This window comes from Parasteatoda tepidariorum, chromosome 3, assembly GCF_043381705.1.
Source record: "Parasteatoda tepidariorum isolate YZ-2023 chromosome 3, CAS_Ptep_4.0, whole genome shotgun sequence".
In the NCBI taxonomy this organism is placed as follows: domain Eukaryota; kingdom Metazoa; phylum Arthropoda; class Arachnida; order Araneae; family Theridiidae; genus Parasteatoda; species Parasteatoda tepidariorum.
Window position 1 is genome coordinate 99,319,458 of NC_092206.1, and position 23,931 is coordinate 99,343,388.

General features: G+C 28.2%; 3 protein-coding genes across 9 annotated transcripts in view; 1 reads left to right on the forward strand and 2 right to left on the reverse strand.

Annotated features, from left to right (window-relative positions):
* On the reverse strand, positions 1 to 9,472 carry LOC107454762 (proteasome beta6 subunit). The gene is made up of 6 exons (XM_016072052.3): positions 9,225 to 9,472; positions 6,922 to 7,029; positions 3,914 to 3,995; positions 3,265 to 3,394; positions 2,544 to 2,650; positions 1 to 254 (listed from the first exon to the last, which is right to left on the reverse strand). Exons 1-6 carry the CDS (start codon positions 9,305 to 9,307, stop codon positions 60 to 62), a joined length of 705 nt encoding a protein of 234 aa, XP_015927538.1. The 5' UTR covers positions 9,308 to 9,472; the 3' UTR covers positions 1 to 59.
* Positions 9,473 to 9,600: 128 nt separating this feature from the next.
* Positions 9,601 to 17,320, forward strand: LOC107454764 (mitochondrial transcription rescue factor 1). 2 transcript variants are annotated; one of them, XM_016072054.3, is made up of 4 exons: positions 9,601 to 9,706; positions 12,120 to 12,265; positions 14,843 to 14,915; positions 17,010 to 17,320. In XM_016072054.3, exons 2-4 carry the CDS (start codon positions 12,162 to 12,164, stop codon positions 17,214 to 17,216), a joined length of 384 nt encoding a protein of 127 aa, XP_015927540.1. In that variant the 5' UTR covers positions 9,601 to 9,706; positions 12,120 to 12,161; the 3' UTR covers positions 17,217 to 17,320. The 2 variants fall into 2 exon arrangements, with proteins under 2 accessions (XP_015927540.1, XP_015927539.1); XM_016072053.3 differs by having other exon boundaries at positions 9,636 to 10,072.
* Positions 17,321 to 18,167: 847 nt separating this feature from the next.
* Positions 18,168 to 23,931, reverse strand: part of LOC107454760 (ankyrin repeat domain containing protein 6 diego) — a 123,222-nt gene continuing 117,458 nt past the window's right edge. For all 6 annotated transcript variants that reach the window (XM_043040551.2, XM_043040556.2, XM_043040552.2 and 3 more), the window contains 3 exons: positions 22,174 to 22,374; positions 21,689 to 21,871; positions 18,168 to 19,404 (listed from right to left, as the gene is read on the reverse strand). In XM_043040551.2, the coding sequence (XP_042896485.1) occupies positions 18,214 to 19,404; positions 21,689 to 21,871; positions 22,174 to 22,374 (1,575 nt within the window). In that variant the 3' untranslated portion in view covers positions 18,168 to 18,213. The remainder of the gene's footprint in view (positions 19,405 to 21,688; positions 21,872 to 22,173; positions 22,375 to 23,931) is intronic.

Sequence of the window (23,931 nt, forward strand, 5' to 3'; positions counted from 1 at the left end):
TTAAATAAACAATGATATTTTATTAGAAAAAAAAGGCATATGTATACAAATATGAATATTTAATCCTTCCTAAGAGAGAATGACATTTCTTTCAAACCATCTGCAGAGAGAATGTACATCAAAACACTATCACCGCAATATATATTTCTTTCAGCAGCTGAAGTAAACACATCCTTTATTATAGTAACTGAATCATCTATGTTAATTTTAGGCTCTTTCTTTGGGACAACATCACCAATATTTTTTCCATCAATCTAGAAATGAGGTATTTATTTTAATTTCAGAGGGAAAGTAATTATTAACAAAATGTAAGTCCACATTTCCAATACTTAGGAAGAAATTAAAAGCATTGTTAGTTTCCATGCAACAATAGTTACAAAAATTATTTAAGAAATAAGTTCACTAGTGTAAATATGTGCTTGTTAATTAAAAAAGAAAAAAAAATGGTTCTGAATAGTAAACAAATTTTATTTCAGTTGTTTGAAAAGAAAGACGAAATGGTTTGCAGGTGCTAGATGAAAGAACTTTCTAGACAAAGTCTATAGAATTAAATACTTCACTCTAATGCAGTGTTGGTACGCGTACCCCAAGGGGTACAGGAACAGTTTAGCGGGGGTACGCGTTCTTATGCGAAATATCTTGCAACAAACAAAAATTTCAAAGCATTTTATTTAAAAACAAAGCTAGCCATAAAAATTTATGATTATGTATTTTTCTATTGACTATTTTTTTACAGAGTTAACAGCTAATAATCAGTGGTGTCAACAGCCAGTGCTGATTTTGAACTTTAGTGCAATTTTTTTATAGTAAAAAATACATTTATTTTTTCATTAGTGGTACACAGCTTTACGAAAAATTTAGAAAGGGTACACAAAAGACGTAAGTTTGGGAAACACTGCTCTAATGTTATGAAGACTTATTGTTCTTCAAAACAAATGTTTACCTCATAAAATTTTTAAAAATTATAACCCCAGTATTCTTCCTAGGTGTTTTTATGAAAGTGGCCAACTTTGCCTCCGTTTTGAAGACAGCACCCATTTCGCCATATTTTAAAAAATGTAGCTCTATTTGCTAACCAACCTTGAGATTATTTAAAGGATTGTGCTACATTAATGTTTTTTTCCCCTCTTTAATTTAACCAAAAAACTGTAAACAATTTCTCTTTAACACCTTTTTCAACATAACTATTTTAAGTCATTTATTTTTTTTAGTAAGAGCAATAACATTTTTTATTATTATTTAATCCCCAAGCCATGCCCTGCTAAGTTAGGTTACCAATAACAAACTTATATAAAACTTCAAAGCAAATGATGCAATAATATCAAATAGTGTTTTATGCATATTTCCACCCCCCCCCCAAAGTGATTTTTAAATTTTAGTTCAATATGAAGATTTTTATAAACTCAAAGGGTTCTTTTATTTTTATGATTGATTAACCAATACATACTATTAAAAGATTAATAACTTTTATTATAGTGAAATTTAATGTAATATTCCATCTAACACTGCTACCTAAGAAATTTTTAAATGCATAAAAAATAACAAGAAAGTTTTTATGGATATCCAACAAAGTAAAATATTACCAGTCTATTAAATAGCTTTGTGGAAGCAAGAGATTGTTAAAGAAAGAGTACTTTGAACAATTCAAATTTTAGCATATTATAACTAAATTACAAGCAATTAAATAATTGTTATAGTTATAATATAGTAACAATGGAATAATTGTAGATGTTGGAAAAAATTTACTGTAAACCTCACTGGCTACTCATTGTTACGATGACTTTCAGGTTTACCTGACTCAGAAGTCTTTGAAAAATATACTTTTCCTGAATAAACTTTTTTTTTATTGAATTTTATATGAAGGTTGGCATGATTAAATTGATTTAAATCACTTGATTTTTTTATTTCTAAAAATCGCTAATTTAAAAAATATAATTAATAAATATAATCTTTAATGTTATTTTTCTAAGTCAGATTTTATTGATAATGAAGGCTTTGTACAAAGAAATAATGAAAATTATTGTAATTCAAAACTGACTTTAAAAAAAAAAAAAAGATCTAACAGTAGCATGAAACTTTTAAACTATACAGTTTTATATTTCTATTTATTATGTTATTTGAAGTTTATTTAAAACAGGTACTGACTACTAAAGCTCATTAAATACATAGTAATTATAATACAACAATGAAGAAAAAAAAAAAGACTTGTTCTGCCCAGAGTAATTTAGAATAATTTTTTTTCAATATCGTTTTCTGATCTAAACTAATTTACTCTTTATTGGATATTAATCGATAAATTGACTCCCTTTCTTTAAAATTCAGCAGAATATTAAACTTGAACAATTATAATTTTATTTATTTTGTGAGAATTTGTAATTAAATAAAAATTTTAAACATTTTAGTTAGAAAGATTTTAGCTACAATATTGTTTTTAAAGAATATCAAATAACTAACTGAAGAAATGAAAGTCTGAGTCAACCTTTGCCTGGCCCGAGGATAGAACCCAGGACCTGTGGCATGCAAGCATATCAAAATGTACCGACCTGATTATCCAACAATGGCTGAAGTAGATGAGCGGCTGAACCAAATGCTATGTTACTTGTTTCAGATTTGTGGCCAACAGAATCATAAGAGTAAACACGACCTTTACCTGCAATTAAAAACAAATTTTAAACTCAAATTAATTTAAATAATAAACCTAATTATATTATTTAAAGGTATAAATAGCAAATAATAAAAAATCCAAGTACAATTATTTACATAAAAATATAATTTCACAGATATTTGATTTTAAAGCAATAAGTTTGTTCAAACATGGCCAGTTGGTACTCCACTCGCTAAAATAAAACCAAATACACTGAAAATATACACTCAAATTTTTTTAAAGGAATAGTTAAAAATAAATTATGCTAAAAAAATTAATAATCATAATGTGATTAGTCAATAATTTTTAATTAAATACAATCATAAACAAATGTTAAAATTAAATAAATGTTAAGCTGTTCATCAAAGAAAATTTCAGAAACTTATTTTATAGAAACCTCACAAAAAACATCTAATATGCAACATGTAATTTAAAATAAAATGAGATTTTTTAAATAATCAAATACAGCTGAATATTACAAAGAATACAGCTAGCTAGCTAGAATATTCAGCTGATTGTAGTCAAATGCATTCCTAGACTTCATACAAAAACAAGAATACTATATTAAATTCAAATCACACATTTTAGACAATAAAACAAAAGAGTAAAAAAGTAATTACCTTCATTATCTAAACCAGCTACCACAGAATGTACATAATAAGGAAAGAATCTTTTATAATATAACAAAGATGAGAGCAACTGAGCAAGCGCAGGAGTACTTATTTGTTTGTTGTGCTCGTGCATATACATCTAAAAAATTAAATATAATAATCAATATTCAGCACAAAAATTCTTTATATTTTTTTTCATTTCTAACTAATTTTGAGGATTTTTAAAAGAAATAATCAAAAGTTTTCTACACAAAGATTTGATCCTTAAAATAAAATAAGAGCGCTACATCTTAGCACAGTTTTGATGCATGAACCATAATTAACACTGAATTAAAATTTTGGATCTCGAAAATAGTTTGTAGCAAAGTAAAAATACAAAGGAGGCACTTTTGACAGTCTATTTTTCCGCTCAAGCAAAATATTAATTAAATGATTTGAATTCCACAAATATATTCACAATACTTTTGTAATAATACTTTTCACAATACTTTTCTTCCATAGAATCAGAAATAATTTTAGTTGAAAAAGACCAGTACCTATTTATTTTTTTAACATTTAAATGAAATCGTGATTCTTTTAAGGGCATTTTACTATCGGTCTGATTCTCGCAGTGTCATTTGTAAATAACATACACAAAATTCACACAAAAATAGTATACCTTCATCCTAGCTTCAACAAGCCTAGAAAGAGTGAGAGCATCACACCAGCATCCAGTTAAACCCATAATGGTTTTATTTGACCTGAAATAAATTTTTTTTTTTTTAATACTTTCAATAAAGACCATGAATTTAACAAGTCTTTCAAGTTTAACCAATTTATTCAAATAAGAAAACAGGAATATTATAATTCACAAAGGATGTAACAACGCGTTTTATATCAGCTTAGTTGCCAACATCACAAAATCACAATTAGGAGGTTCTTTGGGAGAAACTCTAAACACAAATTTTTTTTATCAAACAATGATTTTTTAAAAATTAGAGATTTTTCAAAATAAGAAATGAAAATACCTAAAAATATATTTTATACCTTATTTAAAAGAATAAAAACAGACAAAAAACTGAAAATATGTTTACGAATTAAAAAAGATAATATTAAAAATTTAATATATTTATCTTATTAATTTAATATATTTATTATATTATATTTAAATCTTCACTTGAATAAACAACTCAAAAAATTATAGCTAATAAGAATTTATTTTTACACAATGAAAATGCAATAACGATTTAACAAAATAAAAATAAATTAATCTTTTAAAGATAAATATGAAGCAAATTTATTTTTTGACGAAAAACTCTACTGAAATTTTCAAAGCATTTTCTACTATTGGCACATATTAGCAACATAAGATTTTTTAAATTCTGATAAGATAGAGAAGATCGATAATTAGCTCAATTTTTCTTCACTTGACTTGAGATTTGTTCCCATTTAGTATTTAATGTTGTATTACTAGCAAGAAAAACATAACACAGCCAATTTACTAAATTTCTTTTTCTCTAAAATATTTTTTATTTGACCGACTGAAGACCACTGTTCTACTTTCATCAATAATCTTTGACAATAAGTTCTCCATCTGTAACTCACAGAATTAGGAGAGAATAAAATCAATGGTCTCTTGTTTTGATTGAATGAATGTTCTCTTTGATCATAACAACATGGAGATTCTTTAATTTACTAAAATTATCAATAAGATTCTTTAATTTACTAAAATTATCATTAGATGTAGCTATGATGGGATTAACCAAAACCAAAACTTTGAATGAAGAACAAAATCACTTCTCCCATCATGGGATATATTGATATCTGTACCACAATCAGTGCATAAAGGAAAAGTGCCTTTAATAGACATAATATAAGAAAATTCTTTAGTGTAAGAATCTTTAAATTGTGAGAGGTATTTTTAGGCTTATACATTTTTTTAAGTAGCGAGAAGTGCCAACACACACACACAACATTCATTTAACGAAAAACAAAAAATGATCCATGATGAATAAAAATGTCACAGATAATGCTTTAAACCTATGCTCTTAATGTTTCACTGAAAGGAATCAATTCAACACTAACTTAGAATTTTCCCCCAAACCAGGAATTCATGACGTCCTACAATTTCCTATCCTTGGATAAAATTTGTTCCTGCCCTTCTCATTTCGAACTAAGTTGAAGCCAGACCAATTTAAATCCACATTTTTTATCCCCCTCTTCGACAAAAAGCTTCTGAAACAAGATCTTGTATAAACATTTTAGCGAGCACACACAGTTTGCAATGATTTTCACACCTCACTTTAATTGCCTTAATTTTTTGTAGGGATTTTTCTCTCAGAAATCTCTCATTTCGAAAAATCCTTTCAGGGACTTTTATAAATTAACAATATTTAATAATTTTTTTTATACAAAATCATATGAAGTAAAACATATTTTAGTAATCTGATTTTAGTAAAATGACTAAATTTATTATCTTTTTTCATTTATTTTAAAAGCAAAAAGTATAATAAAAGTTTATAATTTTTTGTACATAATATAATATATATATATGGTTTGTAATTTTTTGTATTGTAAGACATATAAAGAATTCATACACTGTAAAAAATTCTAATAAACATAATATATGCTGTAAATATATACTTTCCTTTCATGGGTGTATGCAAAGCATATAGAAATTCTATTAATTAGTTTTAAAGCAACTAATGTGTTTGTTTATAATTTAAACTTAAACGCATAACATATTATGCTTTGCATTTTACAAAAAATCATTTCAGTTAATTTATCATTATGCATTTCACTATACATTTATAAAAGAAATATGACCGAAACAGTTGCTTTTATAACAATTATTCATTTATTTTTTATTAATTCCTTTGGTAATAATCGAGAAATCAAGCAAGATTTTTTCAGAATGTACTATATCTTATGTTTATATTTAGTATACATAAGAATGCATGTATAATATGTTTGTAAAAATTTACTTTGGGAAAAATTGAATCTCTTCGTGAAAAAAATCAATAAAACCTAGTTATCCCTAGGCAAAATTAGTTTTTTTCTTCTTTTTCATAAGAAAATCAGAGATAAGAAAAAACCCTTGGTTTTTTCATAAAAACCTGGGCTTTTACAAACCCTGAAATGAACAAAACTATTAGCAGGGATGTTCAATTGTTACTAAGCTTTCATAAACTCAACTTATTTCTCTGCACTAACAAAGATAATTTTTTATTATAGTACAAAATGGATAAATTTACTTGCATTAAAAATTGTTTAATGATTTAGGAAGGATGAAAATCAAAATGTAGCAATTTATTTTCGTCCAGTAACAAGGATAAATGTTAATGAAAAAACATATCCTAAGAATAATGTTTTCTAAACAATAAAATTTTAGCATATTTAATTGAAGGTGAGATAATAATCTGACTCTTACAAGTTACTTTTTTTGTCATAAGTAACAGAGATAATAAGTTTTTCAAAACAATAAAATAGGCTTAACCATATTTGATTCTAAGAAAGATAATCAGAATTAACAAAAACAATGAAAAAATAATATACCATTCAGAACATGGGATAGCCATTAAAAATAAAAATTCATTCATACATTAAAATCAACATGTACCCACACAAACTGACAAACTTTTAAAAAAAGCCAAAAGATTAATTTTGAAAATAAATTAAAAAACTTACAACTTGAAAAGTTTTGGACAGTCCCGAGATAAAATACTGTAGCCAGTTGAGAGCCTTGTATCAGCACCAATTACCACAAAATCATCACCTCTTATTGCAACAATGCTCCTAGAGAAATTAAAAATATTTTCGTCATTAAATTAAAGTATTGAATGATGCATAATTCTGCACTGGTGATGGCATTCAACTCTCTGCATAAGTATGCACTGGTTCTTACAAAAGAAATTAAAATGTATTAAAAATAAATGATTATTAAAATCTAGTTTGAACCCTAAAAGAAAGAAATATTGTTTTATATTTCCATATGAGTTTTTTCTTCCCTAAAGCATAGAAAAAGCTCTTTTTATCTCAGCAATTTAGCAAGGTAATGTGCAAACTATAAATATTTTCACAGTAATTTTTTTCATAGAAATGAAAATCTACTAATATGCAAAATATTGGTGTAATCAGGTACAGCAATATTGTGGGAATGATCTGAAACATTTATTTGTCCGGTTTTTAATATGTACAGAGCATAAAAAAATTAAATTAAATTTTTAAAAAAAAAGACCATCGTAAATAACTTTTGATCTAATGATTGGATCTTCATGTTCTAAGTTTCAATCTTAATGACTCAAGTGGAATTAGGCACAAAAACTATACAGAATAAATACTTTTTTTTGTTGTCAGATTCAGATTTTCAACCTCCGAAATATAGAAGGTAGCCGGCATCTGCGAAATATGACACTAATTTTATCAGTAGATAAAGTTAGGACTCCTTAATTTTGGCGTTTTTCACCATATCTTGCAAATTTTTAAGATAATAAAAAATTTTTAACACAATTATAAAATTTGTTTATCCAATAATAATTCCATGCAAAACAAAACTTTCAGTAAATATTTATTAGTTTTTATTATTTTTTTCAATAATAGTCAAAAAAAAAATTTGAATTATAAGATATAAAATTTTTTACATCATATTAAACAATGTAGTTTTATATAGTAAAATACAAAATTTGTCAAACAGTTTCTGATAAATTGAATCTTAACTTTTTCAAAATTCCATTGATTTCACTCCAATTTTATAATTTGCCATTTACATTTAAGGCTCCAAAATATGGACCGGTCTCCTGACCAAGCCCAAATTGCCAAGCCAAATTCCCAAATTGCGGCTACTCCTATATTTAGGTTGTTAGAGAGCCGAATCTGTCTAAAAAAAGGTATGCCTATTCAGAGCAAGTACACCTTTATGCCTGATTTCGTAACTTAAAATATCGTCTGCACTAATTAATTAACATATTTGAGATCATCCTTTTGAACCTTTAAAAACTGAGTCCTTGAAAGTGAAGATTCAATCATAAGATTAAATGTCATTCAGCGTAATCTGTATTTTATTTTCCACACTTTATTTACAATTTTTTCCCTTTGTACAAAATTATAAGTAGATAAAGAGTTCGGCAACATGGATCTGTGGTACACTCTTCGAATTTCTAAATTTTAAGTGAAAAGTAGTGACTATTATAAAAGCTCATGACAATTATAAGTGTTGTTGTTGCACGCCCCCATTGGCCAGCAGTGCTAGACCAGGTCCATGACGTTACACCCTCAAAAAATCCAACACCGTCGATGGATCATCTGCTAAATCCTGCTTGGTGAGCTCCAGGCACACAAGGATGTAGTGAGGCGAAGCCTGCTCTGAAGAATAGTACTATTATAACTAGTGACTATTATAAAAGCAAACATTTTTAAGCTTGTAAACTCTCAAAGCAATCCAGTTGCTGAGAAGATTTCCGTATCGTGATCTGCAGCAGAATAGTCGCCAAGTTTTAGCAACCTCAACTGAGCAGACAAAAAACCACAGAAAGGAACAAACTTGAAGCCTTTAACTCCAAGCCATCTCCAGGCTGACATGTTTCTCTATTTCCAAGAGCTTAGGAATATATTCACTACATCAATACCCATCAGAATTTTAATTCCCTGATGCATGTCATATAAATGAATCATTATCGAAATGAAAATGTAATTGCAAAAAATACAATCGGTGTAACGCTACAAAATAGTCTCCATTCCAAATAAAAAAATATCATTAAAACATTTAAACTCTGAACAATTTGATTATATAAAAAAGGAGAGAGAATATCTTCACTTCAAAAATTGAAGAGTAATTTTTCAATCAAATGCAAAGAGTAGTTGATTTTTCATAGAACTGTTATACAGACGTTTCAAAATCGCAGAATAAGTTTTTAGAAACAGATACGAAGCACTGTGTTTTTCGGATAACTCGCGACTGACTGTTACATTGTCGGATGTTTAATTTTACTCACCCTTCATTATTCTCATAAGGATTGAAGCTCAATTGCTTCGGCTTGCCATAACCTTCAATATTTTGAGTAGCAAAAAGATCCATTTTAAATTATATTCTCTTCCAAAGTAAAAGTTCAATCAAGATTGTATTCTTGTTTACGAAAAATGCTTGTCATTCGACCGATTCCGAAATAAAGAAAACAGTTAGCAGTTAAAAAAGCGTCGACAACCGGTGAAAAATTAATAATTTTGCACGCGATTAATAATTATAGTTTATTGATTTATCGCTTGATATAAATATTTTCAATCATTAATTATTAGTAATTAACGCGGATAAAGTTTAAATAGCGCTTCATTGCTAAGTTAACGCTGACCGTAATTGAGTAAGAACTGCAAGTAACTGAAACTGTAACCAATAACTCTCATTTTGTTTATTTTGATTCTGACTGCAGAAATGAGCTTACTTTAATCTCTCGACTAACATTCAAATCAGTATCTTAATGTAAATAATTGTTTTGTTAAATAATAAATTATTCTTTGTATATATATATAATTAACATTTACTAGTGAAATTTAAGAATCTATTTATTTTGTGTTCAATTAATGTCAATTTATAATAAGTTTTGAGATGCGCTCAATTCCATGTATACGAAGTACCTTTTTGAGGATTTCTTATTTTTGTACGCCGAAATATAACTGTACCCTTTCATCTTTTCGATGCAATGGAACTTTAACATCCTTTAATACCATTAAAGTGAAAATCTGTACTGATGAAACTTCAAAAGCTTGCTACATTAAAAATAATCATATAATTAACTCCTTACGAGCTTACTCGAAAAAGAAGAAATCTAAAAAAGCGGCTCTAGAGGTGTGAACTACCTTACACTTTTATCTCCTATTTTATGCTCTTAATTCGACATGTATCGTAAATAATTTAATGATGAGTTCATGCATCATCTGAAAATGTATAGTACTTTAAATATTAGGAAATTTATACATCTTCTTGCGATATACTTTGTCTCTATACTGTGAATAAAATAAAATTTCCTGTCACGATGTATGTACCATTTCTACGGATAGAAGGGATATTTCAGTATTCTGATCTGTTGAGCCAACTACAATCGCCAAGGTGCTAAATAGATTCTAAACTTGCAATTAAAAAAAAAAATTTAGGTGTTTGCCTGGGAGTGCCTACGAGTTATACCTTTCGACATGGTCACTTTCTGTGACGTTTTTTTTTTTATTTTTAAATTTATTTTTTATTGTTTCTCGTGAGTCATTGAACAGAAGTTGCCAAGACTTGGCAATTATTCTGCCCCAGATCACGATACGGAAATCTTCCCATATGAAAAAAATTTAGTCAAGTCCTAAAGATAAGTTGCTAAAAGATTTCATTCACCTGTACATTTTCACAGTTAAATGAGTGTTTCTTCAGATCTGGAACTATTCATTCACATTAAATTCAAACACTGGTATTTATATGTAAGGTCTGCTCAAACACTGGTATATATGTGTATACCCATAAGCAGAATATTTTCAAATGTTCTGCAACAGGACTTACTTATTTATACAATTGTTCTGCAAACATTTCACAGTGAAATAAAATCAAGTTTACTTTAAAATAAATTTTCATTTATTAAAAAACAGGATCATACACAGATACACTACATTAATTTTTAAGCCAAGGCAAATGTTCTTGATTTGTTACTTTTTCAAGCACTTTTGAAGTACAAAATTTTGTTGATGATGAATTTATATAATGCCTATGATCAGGGGTCTGTCCAGGCCGAATTTACTACCGTTTAGCGGTACCTTCACAAATTCAACTTTAGGAAAAACGGTAGTTTCACAAAATACTTTTTCTTAAAATTTCATTTTTGTATCCCTTAACAAACGATAAATCCATATTTTTGTGTTGATTTTTTAATATAATTTTTAATTTTTCACAAATCATGTCTAAATTTTCACAAAATAGGTACCTGTCAGAAAAACCTAGATAGACCCCTGATGATATGAATGTCCGAACATTAAAATAAGCGCTGCCTTAAAAATCTTTTGAATTGACAAGTGCGCAGATGGTACACCATTTGCAATCACAAACATCCGCTGATCTGTTGTTCCAACTGCTATTAAACCTTCAGATCATTATGGTCTATAGAAGAATGTATGAGATTAGGGTTGGGGATTGTTATGCAAGACTACTAGAGGCGGGGGAGGAGTTCACTGGAAAATCCATGTCACTTATTCAAGATACAAATTGTTCTGCAGGACTTCGTTTGTTCTGCGACATACGTAACAGTTTTAGGCACTTTCTGCTTCTGGGTGTGTATGTACATTAAAACTTTGAATCTGTTCCTCCCCAATGAAATTTATTAATAGATATATAAGGGGTGGAAATTTTTTTAAAGTGGTAGCAAAAATGAGATTTATCTAGATGTTTTACGCTGTCAATAAATATTTAATTCTAAAGAAATATATATATGGGTTCAAAAAATAACTTGGAAATATTTTCGTCATTCACAAATGAGAGATAAATTTCAGTGTTTTTCTGTAGTCTTGAAAAATCTTAGCTACCACTCATTTATTTTATTCAGGTCGTGGGAACCCAGAAAAAAATTTACTTTGCTTTTAGAAAAAAATTCTCAGCTATTTGGAATTATTTTTTGGAGGTCTTGGCAACTTTTACTGATATCACTTATAAGTCCATTTTTTTATTATTATTTCATATTTTATGTTAATTTATGATTTTTCAATGTACATTTACTCTACAAATTTATTACTCATTTGCTTAATTAATCAAAAATTTGCCCCATCCATACTTTCCTTTATGTCTGATTTTATTATAATTCTTTGAATCAAATTCAACCTGGAAAGTAAAGTTTGAATAACTTGAAAATACTAATATATGCTCATAGGAAGAAGAAAGTGATAACGATGAAGATGAGTCATTTGAGACTATGGAAGATGATGTTATTGAGGACAACTATAACATCACAAGTAGAACGATTCCATCCATGCGCATTGATACAGTGATTAAAGCTGCATTGGGTGTGACAAAAAAGTAAGTCTTTTAAATATTTTGATTTAAATAATGTGAAACCTTTTGTGATATTAAGATATTATATGAAATCTGTATAATTCTGTTCAAATTATTTTGTTTATTTATTAAGTTTTTAGTGTAGCAATTTGTAAATTTTTTAAGTTTATGTTTATTCATCTAAAAAACCAATAGACAAACTCTTTCAAAATTTGATTTAAAAAAAACAATGGATCCCCAACTAAAGTAATTAAATTCTATATAAAATCATTGAATTAATTGTATGTTATTTTAAATAATTTTTCTAAGAACTTCTTTGTTAATTTACATAATTTTTACCACATGCAAATCTGTGCAAAACAGGCAATTCATGTTTCTTTCTCTCTATCTCTCTCCTTTTTTTCCCCCTTAAGTAAAAGTTAATTTTCTAAAATCATTAAAATTGCATAATTAAATATTAACCTTATTAATTATAAACTTCTTTAAATTATCCAGTATAAATTAGAGAGCACTAACCTTCGTGACCATCCTATAGAGAAAAAAAAATTGGAGGTAATTGTGAAACTGTCATTTCGTAACCCGAATGTTTTTTTGTTTTTTTTTTTTGCAAATCCCTCTTTTGCTCCATAGAGTGGATTTTCTCGATGAACATAGTCTGCATTATGACTCATTATTAAAGCAATATTGATTAATTAGCTAGAAAAGTTTCCCACGGTCATTAACACCATTTTGAGCTAATTCTTTTATTGTATAAATGATTTGTTTGTGGCAAAGCTTTTTGAGTTACACAAGAGATGTTTCTGTAAAATGTTTGAAAAGTTATCTACCAGAATTTTTTTTTTTTTTAAAAGAATGCAAAATTTATTTATTTATTTTAAGTATTCATTTAAGCTTAGGTTTATAAATCTTGTTTGCCATAGGCACTTAGAGATCGTAACTGACACCCAATACTATAGTAAAATCTAGCATAACAGCAAAAAGCCAATACACTAAATACTATTACATAACATAACGCTTAAAAATTAGCCATGGCCCCTAAAATTTTGCATTTTTGTAGATCCCTTTTATTTAACAAAAGTATAGTTAATTTTAACATTACCCAAGCACTTTTGTGGACAACATTTAGGTAATAATATAATAATGCAGGAAATAATAAAATGCCCACTTTAAAATACTTCAATAATTATTTTATTTTAATGTATAATAATGGAGAGTTGTTTGAAAATGGAGTGATAATAATATTCTAATAATGGAGTTGCTTGAAAAGTTCATTATTCAATAATAAAATTTAATTCTTTCCAAACAAAAAACTAAAACTTTTAATGTGGTTGTAATAAATAAATAACAATTACTTTTTAACGTAATTCTCAACTCAACTCATTAATTTGTATTATTTTTGTTTTCTGTAGTTGTTAAAAAACAAACAAAGATAGAATTTTTTAGAATGTATTGACAGAATAACAGTGTTCTTTAGATAATATTTTATCGCAAGTATCAAAATTTTTTTAAAAAAATGGTAAAATGGCAAACAAAACTTTTTTTAAAAAAACGTTAATTTTTTTTATTATTTTTATTCTTAAAATTAAATATATTTCTATTAAAAATATATCTTTTAAAAGAATATAAAATAAAATATTCCTCCATACATTACCATCATAATATATTTGACAGTCAAAAAATTTTGCTTAGATATATTTAATTTAGTTTCTGTAATCACTTGTTTTTATTACAGTATTAGCCGAGTATTAATGTAAAATCTAAGAACAATAGTATTTAAAACTCAGTAATAAAGTTGTTTTGAAAAAATAATGTAATTTTACAAGAAATTAAGATTTTATTGTAAAATTTTGCACATAAGCTTCAATAAATGATAACAATATTTCATAAACATTTCAAAATGATCAAATAAAAATTGTGTTTTTTTAATTTTGAATTACTATTCTCTAGTTTCCTTACAATTTTTATCATTCATTTAATCATTTCACTTGTAAAGTGTGGGAAACTTTAGCTTCATACTTGCATGGATATGAAGCTTTACACTATCAGAAGCCAAAACAGATCATTGACTGCATTGATAATTGGAGGAAAAAATTTCAAAATTAGTCAAATTTAACTGTCGATATCAGAAATCAAAATCTTCAAGCACTTTCATATACTTATTATTTCAACTCTTTTCAATTAATGCTCAAAAAATGGGGGAAATTCCAAAATTTTCGATGTAATTTAATGTCGAATGCTTAAATTTGTGTTCCATTGAGATAACCTTGTGGTGTCAGGTTTCTGTGCAAAAACTTTCGAGTTAAAAGGAGATCGTGGTTACAAAATGATCTCTTAGGATTTGTCTTCCTTTTTCTTTGTTTTATGGACCCTCTTGGCTCACAACCGCTTTTTACAGAAATGTTAAATGTCTTAACCTAAAATGCCATTGCATATGATTTAGTCGGAATTTGCAGCAATGTATCTGCATTCATCTTTTGTACTGTTAAAGTCAAAATTTTGTCCAGCCTAAATACAATTCAATTAAGAATTGTTAAAAATTGTCAAAATATTTCTTCCTTTTGGAATTGTGTATGTGTTGAATAATTTTTCTTTCTATTTAAGGAAAGTTGAAAAGGAGTTTTATGCTAACAACTTGAGATTGAATGGAGCGTTAGTTTCGAAAAAATCTATAAATGTGAGTATTTAATAAAATCGCTGGTAAAATAAAATGTTCAATACTTTGTTAAATTTTAGAATAAATTTCTATATTTTTGCAATACAATTAAGCTTTAATTTTTTTCTGTGCATCTTAAATTTATTGGTTTCATAGTTTTTCAGAACCACTTGATAATTATTAGTAAAATTGCCTAACTTTGATTAAGTATTGTAGCAACATATATCCTCTTTTTGTCTTAAATTTCATCCAGAAAAAGGGGTAAATTGCAAAATCTCATTGTAATATTGAAATTAGAAAGTTTTTGATATGCAGTGTCCAATTAGGCACAGGGTTTCTCCTTTACCTGAGCACTCCCTATCCCCCCCCCCCAAAATGACCTTACTACTTTACTGAAATGTATGTTTTAACAAATTTATTAAATAAATTAAAATTGGCAAAAAATACTATGAATTTAGACAAATTAAATGAATTCGTACAGGAGTCTAACTGTCAGAACTGGGTTGACTTGGGGACATGAAAATTTNAGGTATTATGCACTATGTGCAGTCCATGGAAAATACAGAAAGCATTTTAAAAGATACTTATTTCGTTAGATTAAACAAAAAACTGTTATTAAGTAAATGTAGCATTCTTGTCCATGTCTCAAATTTAAAAAAAAATATTATTTTTTTAAAATAAAACTTAGGTGATCATTATTTACCCCAGAAACAGAGTGATCGTGAATTACCCCGGGTCACCCTATTAGTTTCATAGTTTTTCAGAACCACTTGATAATTATTAGCAAAATTGCCTAACTTTGATTAAGTATTGTGGCAACATATATCCTCTTTTTGTCTAAAATGTCATCCAGAGAAAAGGGTTAATTGCAAAATCTCATTGTAATATTGAAATTAGAAAGTTTTTGATATGCAGTGTCCAATTAGGCACGGGGTTTCTCCTTTACCCCAGCACTCCCTATCCCCCCCCCAAAATGACCTTTCTACTTTACTGAAATGTATGTTTTAACAAATTTATTAAATAAATTAAAATTGGCAAAAAATACTATGAATTTAGACAAATTAAATGAATTCGTACAGGAGTCTAACTGTCAGAACTGGGTTGACATAAAAATTTTAAATAGTAATGAATGGGTCTGATTTCTTTTATAATGAAGAACTGGATAAAAAAAATTTCAATAAAATTATAATTAAACAGTCACGTTAAAAATTACTCATTTTATGAAATAATTGTATTTTAGAAAAATACAAAATATTTATTGACCAGTTAGTGTTATTGGTAGAACTTTTCAATATTTATCATTAATGAGGGAATAATTATTTATAATAATTATTCCCTCATTTCTTTTAAACATTTTTCATTCAATTATGGAATGTTAATTCGACTATTCATTCCTTAAAACTAGCAGAAATATTAAAATCAATCTACAAATCGCATAGATAACATGCCACCGCTATCGTATATCGGAAATTAATTTCTCGATTTGGTGTTACAGTGTTCTTATTATTGTTAGGTATATGGTAAAATAAGTTTACATTTTCATTGAAGGAAATCCTATATTTTAATTGATAAATAAAATGTCTTAAATACATTCTTTTATTAAGGTAATAAAGTGAGTTAAAATATTAAACATGCATGAGATTCTTCCGGCTTTCTAAACTTTAGATGAAATAAAATGTCTAAATTTTATTATTATTTAATGCTCATTTATAATGATTCCTATATAAGACTTAATATTTTGTTCGGCTGTTAATGTACATATATTGTTTGAAAAATACCCTTTTAAGAAGTATAAGTAATTTATGTGTCATCTTTTTGTGTGTAATAGTTTCACATGCTTTTCTATTTTATTTTTTCATAATTTCCTTTGATAAGTATTAGCAGATTTTTTGTTCTGTGATAGCCTTTTTTATGGTGGTTAGACGATGATCTTAGAGTGTTCAAATCCTTTTTGGCAGCCAGCCAACTTCTCTCTCACACACACTCTCCTCCACAGTTCTTTTCCCACTTTTATACTTGATTGAAATGAAGAAAAACCTGTCTGTGTTGGGTTTCTTCAAACCCTGATATATTAATCAGTGCCAAATAAAACTAATTGTAACTAAATTCTTTCAGATAGGTGAAGGAGATGAAGTGGATACTGTAAAAGGTCTCAGTCCAGACAATGATCGTTTCTTATTGGTTGATAGAGTGACTGTCAAGTCTGTTGGGAAAGTAACTGGTACTGGCAACTATCCTGTTAAATTTCAAGTCTTCAAAGGTTTGACCATAGAGAATTACAATGATCCTTGGATAAAATCATCACCTAATGATCCTGATTGAAAATAAATATTAATTAATAATTATTTTTTTAAGGGTGTTTGTTAAAAATCCAGTATATTTGTTATGTATGAAGAAAGAAGTAATAAAATATTTAGTGTTTTTAATTGTTCTAGCTGAGTAAATATTTCTTTTAATACTGCTATTTAAATTTTATGTTAAGTTAATGTAAACTTATATTGTATGTCAAATCATTCACAATAGGCTATTTCATAAATACGGAAAATATTTGTGTACAAATTTCAAGTTATTTGAATCAGCAAATTCAATAATATTTGTTGACTGTTAACATCATTTTTGAATTTCAAAATTTTAGTTTGAGGAGGCTCGTATTATATATTTTTGTTTGGTTATCCAGGTATAAAAAAAAATGAAAGGAATCTATTTTGTTTCCAAGCTGCTTAAGTAATTCTCCAGATTTTGCAGTTGTATTCAAAATTACCCTTTTAGTAAATCACTATTTAATATTTTGAATTATCTTTTGTTTCATCTTAAATATGTTTGATAGAACCTTCTTACCCAAATTAATTTTTTTTAGATTTTAAGTATTTTTATTTATTTATTTTTTTTTTTACTTAGTTATACGTTAATACAGATATTCTATTAACTTCTAAAAAAATTTAAAAATAATTCTGGAAAGAAAATTAAATTTTGCAGTAAAATTTAATTAGAAAGTTTCATTAAATACTTTTAATGAATCATGTAAGACAAAAAAAAAGTTTTAACAGTTTAATGAATAAAGACATTGTTTGTTTTAGATATATTTTAATAAGTTATGTACCTCATGATTTTGTGGTGACCAAAAAACTGAATATAATAAATTAAGACTGAATACAAAATTAATTTTAATGCTTAAATGATACCTTAAATAAAAAATAATTCTTAATTATTGTTTATTCCATTTTTAAGAAGAAAAGAAAATCTGACTTCAATTAATAATAAACTTAAACAAAGTAGGAAATGAAAAATAATTTATTTTTTTACATAATTTTATAGTAAATTAAACGAAACTGGATCCATCATTGTCAAGTGTAGGTGGCAACATTGTGTTACCTTCATTAATATGTCCATTGTGATTGTTTGATGGCAAAGTATCTTTTTGCAGCATTGGTAAGCCATTTGTTTGAGTTCTATGTGGCGTTTTAAATTCAATTGGCTTAGCCTCTACTGATAAAGTTCTATTTTTGTCTTGACTAATTGTACAAAAAGGTGGCTTTATTGTCTTATAATTTCCCTGACTTTTGGAAGCGTCTGTTAGAAAACCAGATTTCTTATTATCATAATGTTCAAATTGATTTTCTGTCCGATCCGGAGTTTGGCCGTAAGAGTGATTCCGCCAGATTGCACCACTTGCTCCTGAACTAGTATTTCGAGTTTGTGAATCTTTTGAAACATTTGCATATAGCCTACTGTTTGGAGTGTCCCTTGTATCTATGAAACTTGGTTTTGATGCTGCTGAATTGGCAATTGACACAGAAGCATTCGAATTATAGTCTGTTCTATCTGTGAGGCAGCTCGTCAAATCGCCTTCACTTCGACTTTCCCGCTTCAGCTCGGGGTAACCGAGTAATTTCATTTTTAATCTGGATATGTTAGGCATGTGGTGATTTCCTTTTGGTTTTGTGCCACACTGAGCTGGGTTCAAGTGTATCCTGTTATAATTGCTGTTATTTGTGAATCTCGACATACCCGTTATAGTGCTCGATAGCATTGACACGCTGTTGTGGTTACTGTTCGTTTCGGACAGCATGTCTTCTGATTTTGATCTGGTTAGAAAATAGTTATTGTGCATGTGGTGGTTTGGATTTCCATTAGGTAGGGTATTTTTACAGTATCCATTGCTTTGTGGGTGGCCACTTTGGGTGGTACTCATCAAGGACTTCATTTCTGATTTCAGAAGCTTGGCACAGTTTTCTTGCTGCTGTTCTAATTCCCGTCTCTCACGGAAAAGTCTTCGGTCTATCCGTTCTGCACACTCCCCTCTCTCTAGGGCCAGACTCTCCTTCATTCTCTGATTGAGATTGAAGAGTTGGTCATGCGTTCTTTGTTCGAGGTGAGTGATTTTAGCCTTCAGATCTTCGTTCCGGCTGTCTATGTGGTCCAGGAGCTCTTTTTTGTTGGCATCCAGCTTCTTCTCCACGTGATTGAAGAAGGGAGCACAGTAACACATGTATCCGAGTCCCCTGGGACCCTAAAAATTCAAAAATGTTTCTTTTAGATAAAATTTTGCATTTTTTTAAAAAATATATATGGATTTGTATAATACAGGGTTTGTAGCGTTTTTGAAAAGTGCTTAAAGGTACTTATTTTTGATTTACGTTTTTTAAAGCCCTTAAAGGTGCTTTTTTTAAAAGAGATTTTTTCTTTACCCTCTTGATTGTCGTTCTAAATTACGAAAAATGCTTGATTTTCGTAATTTTCTCTGGAATATTTATCAGAAACTAGTTATTTTATCATGATTATGTAAAGTTTTTGAAAATGTTTTTGAATTTTATTGATTTTATGTTTATAACTTAAGAACTTTAAATGATAGAAAAAGATAATTTTTATTACTGCATAAATCCTAATTATGATTTTTTTTGGAAAGTGATTTAAAATGTTTTTTGACTGCTTAAAAAGTATTTGAAAGGTGCTTATTTTTTGTTGAAAAATCTTTCTACACACCCTGTAATAGAAATTCACATAATAGTATTTTGCTATTAGTCTACTCACTGTCCCAAAAAGTTTTCTTTAATTGATTCGTAAAATCAATAAATGAGAAACAGAAATGTACAGTCTGCTGTATTTTGCTTAGGAAACTAGTGGATTTATTAGCGAAATGAACATTTCAATCTCTTTCCGATTTTCTTTAATTGATTTTTAATTGTTTATTATTTTGATAAACTTGGCATCAATGTATTTGAATTCAATATTAATAATCAAAACAAATCAAGAAATGTAAAAAACAAATATTTTTTTTAACACATTTTATGTGGGCTATTTTTGTCATAATTTTCCAAAAATGTAATTCAGTTGTTATAGATTAAAATTTAAAGAAATGATAGACTAGATATTGAATACATGATTTTTGAATTATTTACATTTGTAGTAGTAACAGATAATTTATATCTTTGAAAAACAGATCAAAAACAAAACTGCTTTGCTTCCGCATTTTAAACTTAGATATAATTGCTGAAATTGCGTATTAACTTTTTACATTTTAAATTATTTTTTATACATGACTCACGTGCAACATGGTAATATTATACTAAATATCGAAGTTTTTCAATAATGAAAGAAATAAGCAGTCCATAGTCCAATAATTGAATTCCATTTTTTCAAATTATAACTGGAAACATCCGCAATATTTGATGTAAAAAAGTCTCAAAATATAACTTTTTTGTTTAATTTGAGTTATATTTGTTGAATAGTAAAATTCTCTGTTCATAAGGCATATAGGCTCGTATTAGTTTATTTTAAAATTTAATAAAGTGGCTTTTCATTGAAATTGAGATAATGTTACAACGTCAAAGAAAATTTTATGCCTTATGCTCACAGAACCCTTTATGGGAGCAAGCCATGAGGGCTCAAAGCTTAAGACTTTGAGCTTCCATTATAAAGTATTGAAGTTCTATTCCAGGTGATGACTAGAAGCCCACTCAGCTGGAGTTTAATGGATACCACCATGTCTGCAAACTAAAGGCAATTGGTGTGCAATTGTAACCACAACATGCCTTTACTTTACTGGCCACAATGAGCTGTTTAGGAATGCTTTACGCTTTCTTTCTATGTTGATCAGAAATCAGGTTTAGTGCCTTGGAAATTCATAAAATCACATCTTGAAAATTAATTTAATAGAGCAGTTAATTCATTTTTAATAAAATTAGCGGCTTTATAAGACTTACCCTTACGTTAAAAAGTTATAAAAGTGTTTTAATTAGAGTTGATAATTCAACATTTTTCCATTTTCATTACTCCAATAACATGGGGTAAACTGGTTGATGTATGAAAGCTAGCAGCAAAAAGTTTGGAAAAAGCTGAAACTAACTCTCAGAACTTTGATGAATAAACCTTCTACAGAAAACTCAATCCGAGATACTTAGAATTCCTTAGACCTTCCAGATATATGCTGGATAAAGTCCTTTTTGTCTAAGCAAAGTAATTAGTCCTTAAAACCTTTTTAACACAATTAATTTATAAATTTTAAATCTTTTATGCTTAAGAACTATACCAAACATTTGCCTAAACGTAGTATAGTTAGCCATAAACGTAGTATAAGTTAATAAAAAATTTATTGAGTCTGAACTCGACGTAACCTGAAAACTTTTTTCAGCAAACTAGCCCACAGCAGTCTCGGGGTTTGGGCTGAGCTCGTCTCATTTCTATGTCATACCTTTACAAACTCGTGACTATTTTCAAAGATACAGCCATGGGACTGAATATATTTTAAATGTTGGTTTTCTAAAAGAAAAAAAATAATTGCTGGTGTCCCTTACCTTTTTTATATTCCCTGCAAGATCAGCATAATACTGCTCTCCATTTTTCAATGGTTCTTGAGGTAGTGACTGTAATTTAATGGAAGGAAAGTAATTTGTGTCAGGATACATGTGACATCCATACGGACTGACATTCCCCTTCTTCTCTTTCTCGTTAAAATGAACTTTGTGGTGCTTTTTGCTCTGCAAATAAAACCTCTAAGTTATTCAAAAGCATATATATGAAAGTGTGAACAGCAAATAAATCACATAAGTATACTTGGTTTAAAATCAAATAGTAATTTTTAGCAAAAAGATATTCAAACTGTTTTTCCAGGCTGAGAGAAAGATTGCACCTAAATAACTAACTCAATGTGTTCTGTCATTATACTTATTTTTACCCAGACCGCATAGTTTTATTTCCTGGTATTTGTTATCAAATTTATATAACCTATAATGGTGGAATTGAAAGGCGACTCAGCTTTTAAAAATGAATGAGGTCAAACCTTTTTGTGTTTGTCCTTTTTTTCTTTGATGGCACTTTCCTGCGATGTACCGCTGTCCTTTTCTCTTTTCTTTGAAGATTTTGAATGTTTTTTAGACTGCTGATCTTGCACATGAATTAAAGTCACGGGTGGATTGTCCATCAATTTAACCACTTCTGTGAATTCTTTCCTTTCAGCAATGTCGTGAGCTGTTTCTCCTTGCTAAGGATAGATAAAAGAAATCAGTAAAATTAAAAAACTAAACTGAAGTTATTTTTAACTATGCAGACTAAGGTGACCTAACGTCCTCAAATCTTGAGGGCAGTCATTAAGATTGTTGTCCTCAAAAACTTTAAGAAACAGAAAATGTCCCCAAAACTTAGCATATGCCCTCAAATGTGTTTGAATTTCACCGAAAACATTTCATCTTTTTTTTATATATGCAGTGAAATGTCAAAGAGTGAGTAATACGCATGATTTTTTTACTAATCAAGATTATTTTATTTCTTAGAGAATACAAGCGAAAGCAAAAAACACCATACTAAAGTTATCCAATCGTCTTATAAATAATATTTTTAAAAAAAAAAGTTTTAATAATCATGTGTTTATTTATTTTACGCGTGTATGTTACGTAATGTTATTTTATTTATCAAAACTGTTCAGTAATGAAATCAAGCTGGACGAAGATGTTTCGATACCTGATTTTAGTTATCGATTAAAAAAAAAAATTTTGTTGGACATATAAATTAATATTTTACATAAATGCACGGATGTTCTCAAATTGAAAAATTTTTTGAGTACGCTCCACTGATTTGTCCCCAAATCATCATGGTTTAGAATTCTGGTTACCTTAATGTAGACTTATCTTCAATATGATAATTTGAGAACTTAGGAAAAGAACATATAGTCGTATATATAGTAAGCTTGACCTTTAGTCTAAATGAAAGTAGATGTTATAACATGAAGTCAATGCATTGTGAAAGCACAAATGATATCCTAAATCAGGGATGGCGAACCAATGGCACGCGTGCCATTTATGGCACGAGACACAATATTTTGGGCACGCCACCGATCACAATTGTTATTAGACTAAGAATTGTTATTATACTATGAAACATATGTCACAATTAAATTAAAATTCACAAAAACAAGCAAAAAAATAAACAATTATTTATAAAAAAATTAACAATTAATGCTAAGAAAAACAATTAATAACCAAGCTAAAAATAAATAACTAGCCAAAAAAAATAATAGTCCTGCTTAAACTAACATCTTACAACTTAATATAAGTTATTTGTCATCTAATCTGCAACAACAGAAATTGCACTGATGTTACTTTAAGTTGTCTTAAGACATGGNCAAAACTGCTCTCTCGACTCTTACTTCATTCAAAAAGAGGAATACAAGAGGTTTCACGTTTAATATGCAAATGACTCATTTGTTTAGTGGAAACATTATATTATGAAATTATTTAAAATAATTTGTCTAATTTTCAAATTGATAATCACGAAAACAAAAAAGTCGAACAAAATTTTGATTGCTTTTATTGGAATAAATGGTTCTGTGTGGATGTGATCGTTCTAATAGGAATGGGTGCCAAAATAACATTTGGTCTAGGAAATAGGACTTGCTTTTTGACCTTTATAATGAACGGATCGTTACGGAGGAGGTTGTACTAAAGAGTGTTAAGTTTCATTTTGAAAACGCTCAACTTTTTGGGCGTTAGAATATGTTATGAAAGTTGCAAGTGTATATATTTTGTAAACAGTGTTTCTACAC

Bases quoted from the DNA above. Each gene is read 5' to 3' on its own strand.
- LOC107454764 (XM_016072053.3), top strand. From the start codon at position 9,833: ATGCGCTCAATTCCATGTATACGAAGTACCTTTTTGAGGATTTCTTAT. The intron at 10,073-12,119 runs GTGTGAACTACC...ATATGCTCATAG, and splicing joins CTAAAAAAGCGGCTCTAGAG to GAAGAAGAAAGTGATAACGA. The intron at 12,266-14,842 runs GTAAGTCTTTTA...TTTCTATTTAAG, and splicing joins GCATTGGGTGTGACAAAAAA to GAAAGTTGAAAAGGAGTTTT.
- LOC107454762 (XM_016072052.3), bottom strand. From the start codon at position 9,307: ATGGATCTTTTTGCTACTCAAAATATTGAAGGTTATGGCAAGCCGAAG. The intron at 3,996-6,921 runs GTAAGTTTTTTA...AATTTATTTCAG, and splicing joins TGTCCAAAACTTTTCAAGTT to GTCAAATAAAACCATTATGG. The intron at 3,395-3,913 runs GTATACTATTTT...TTAATTTTTTAG, and splicing joins TTGTTGAAGCTAGGATGAAG to ATGTATATGCACGAGCACAA.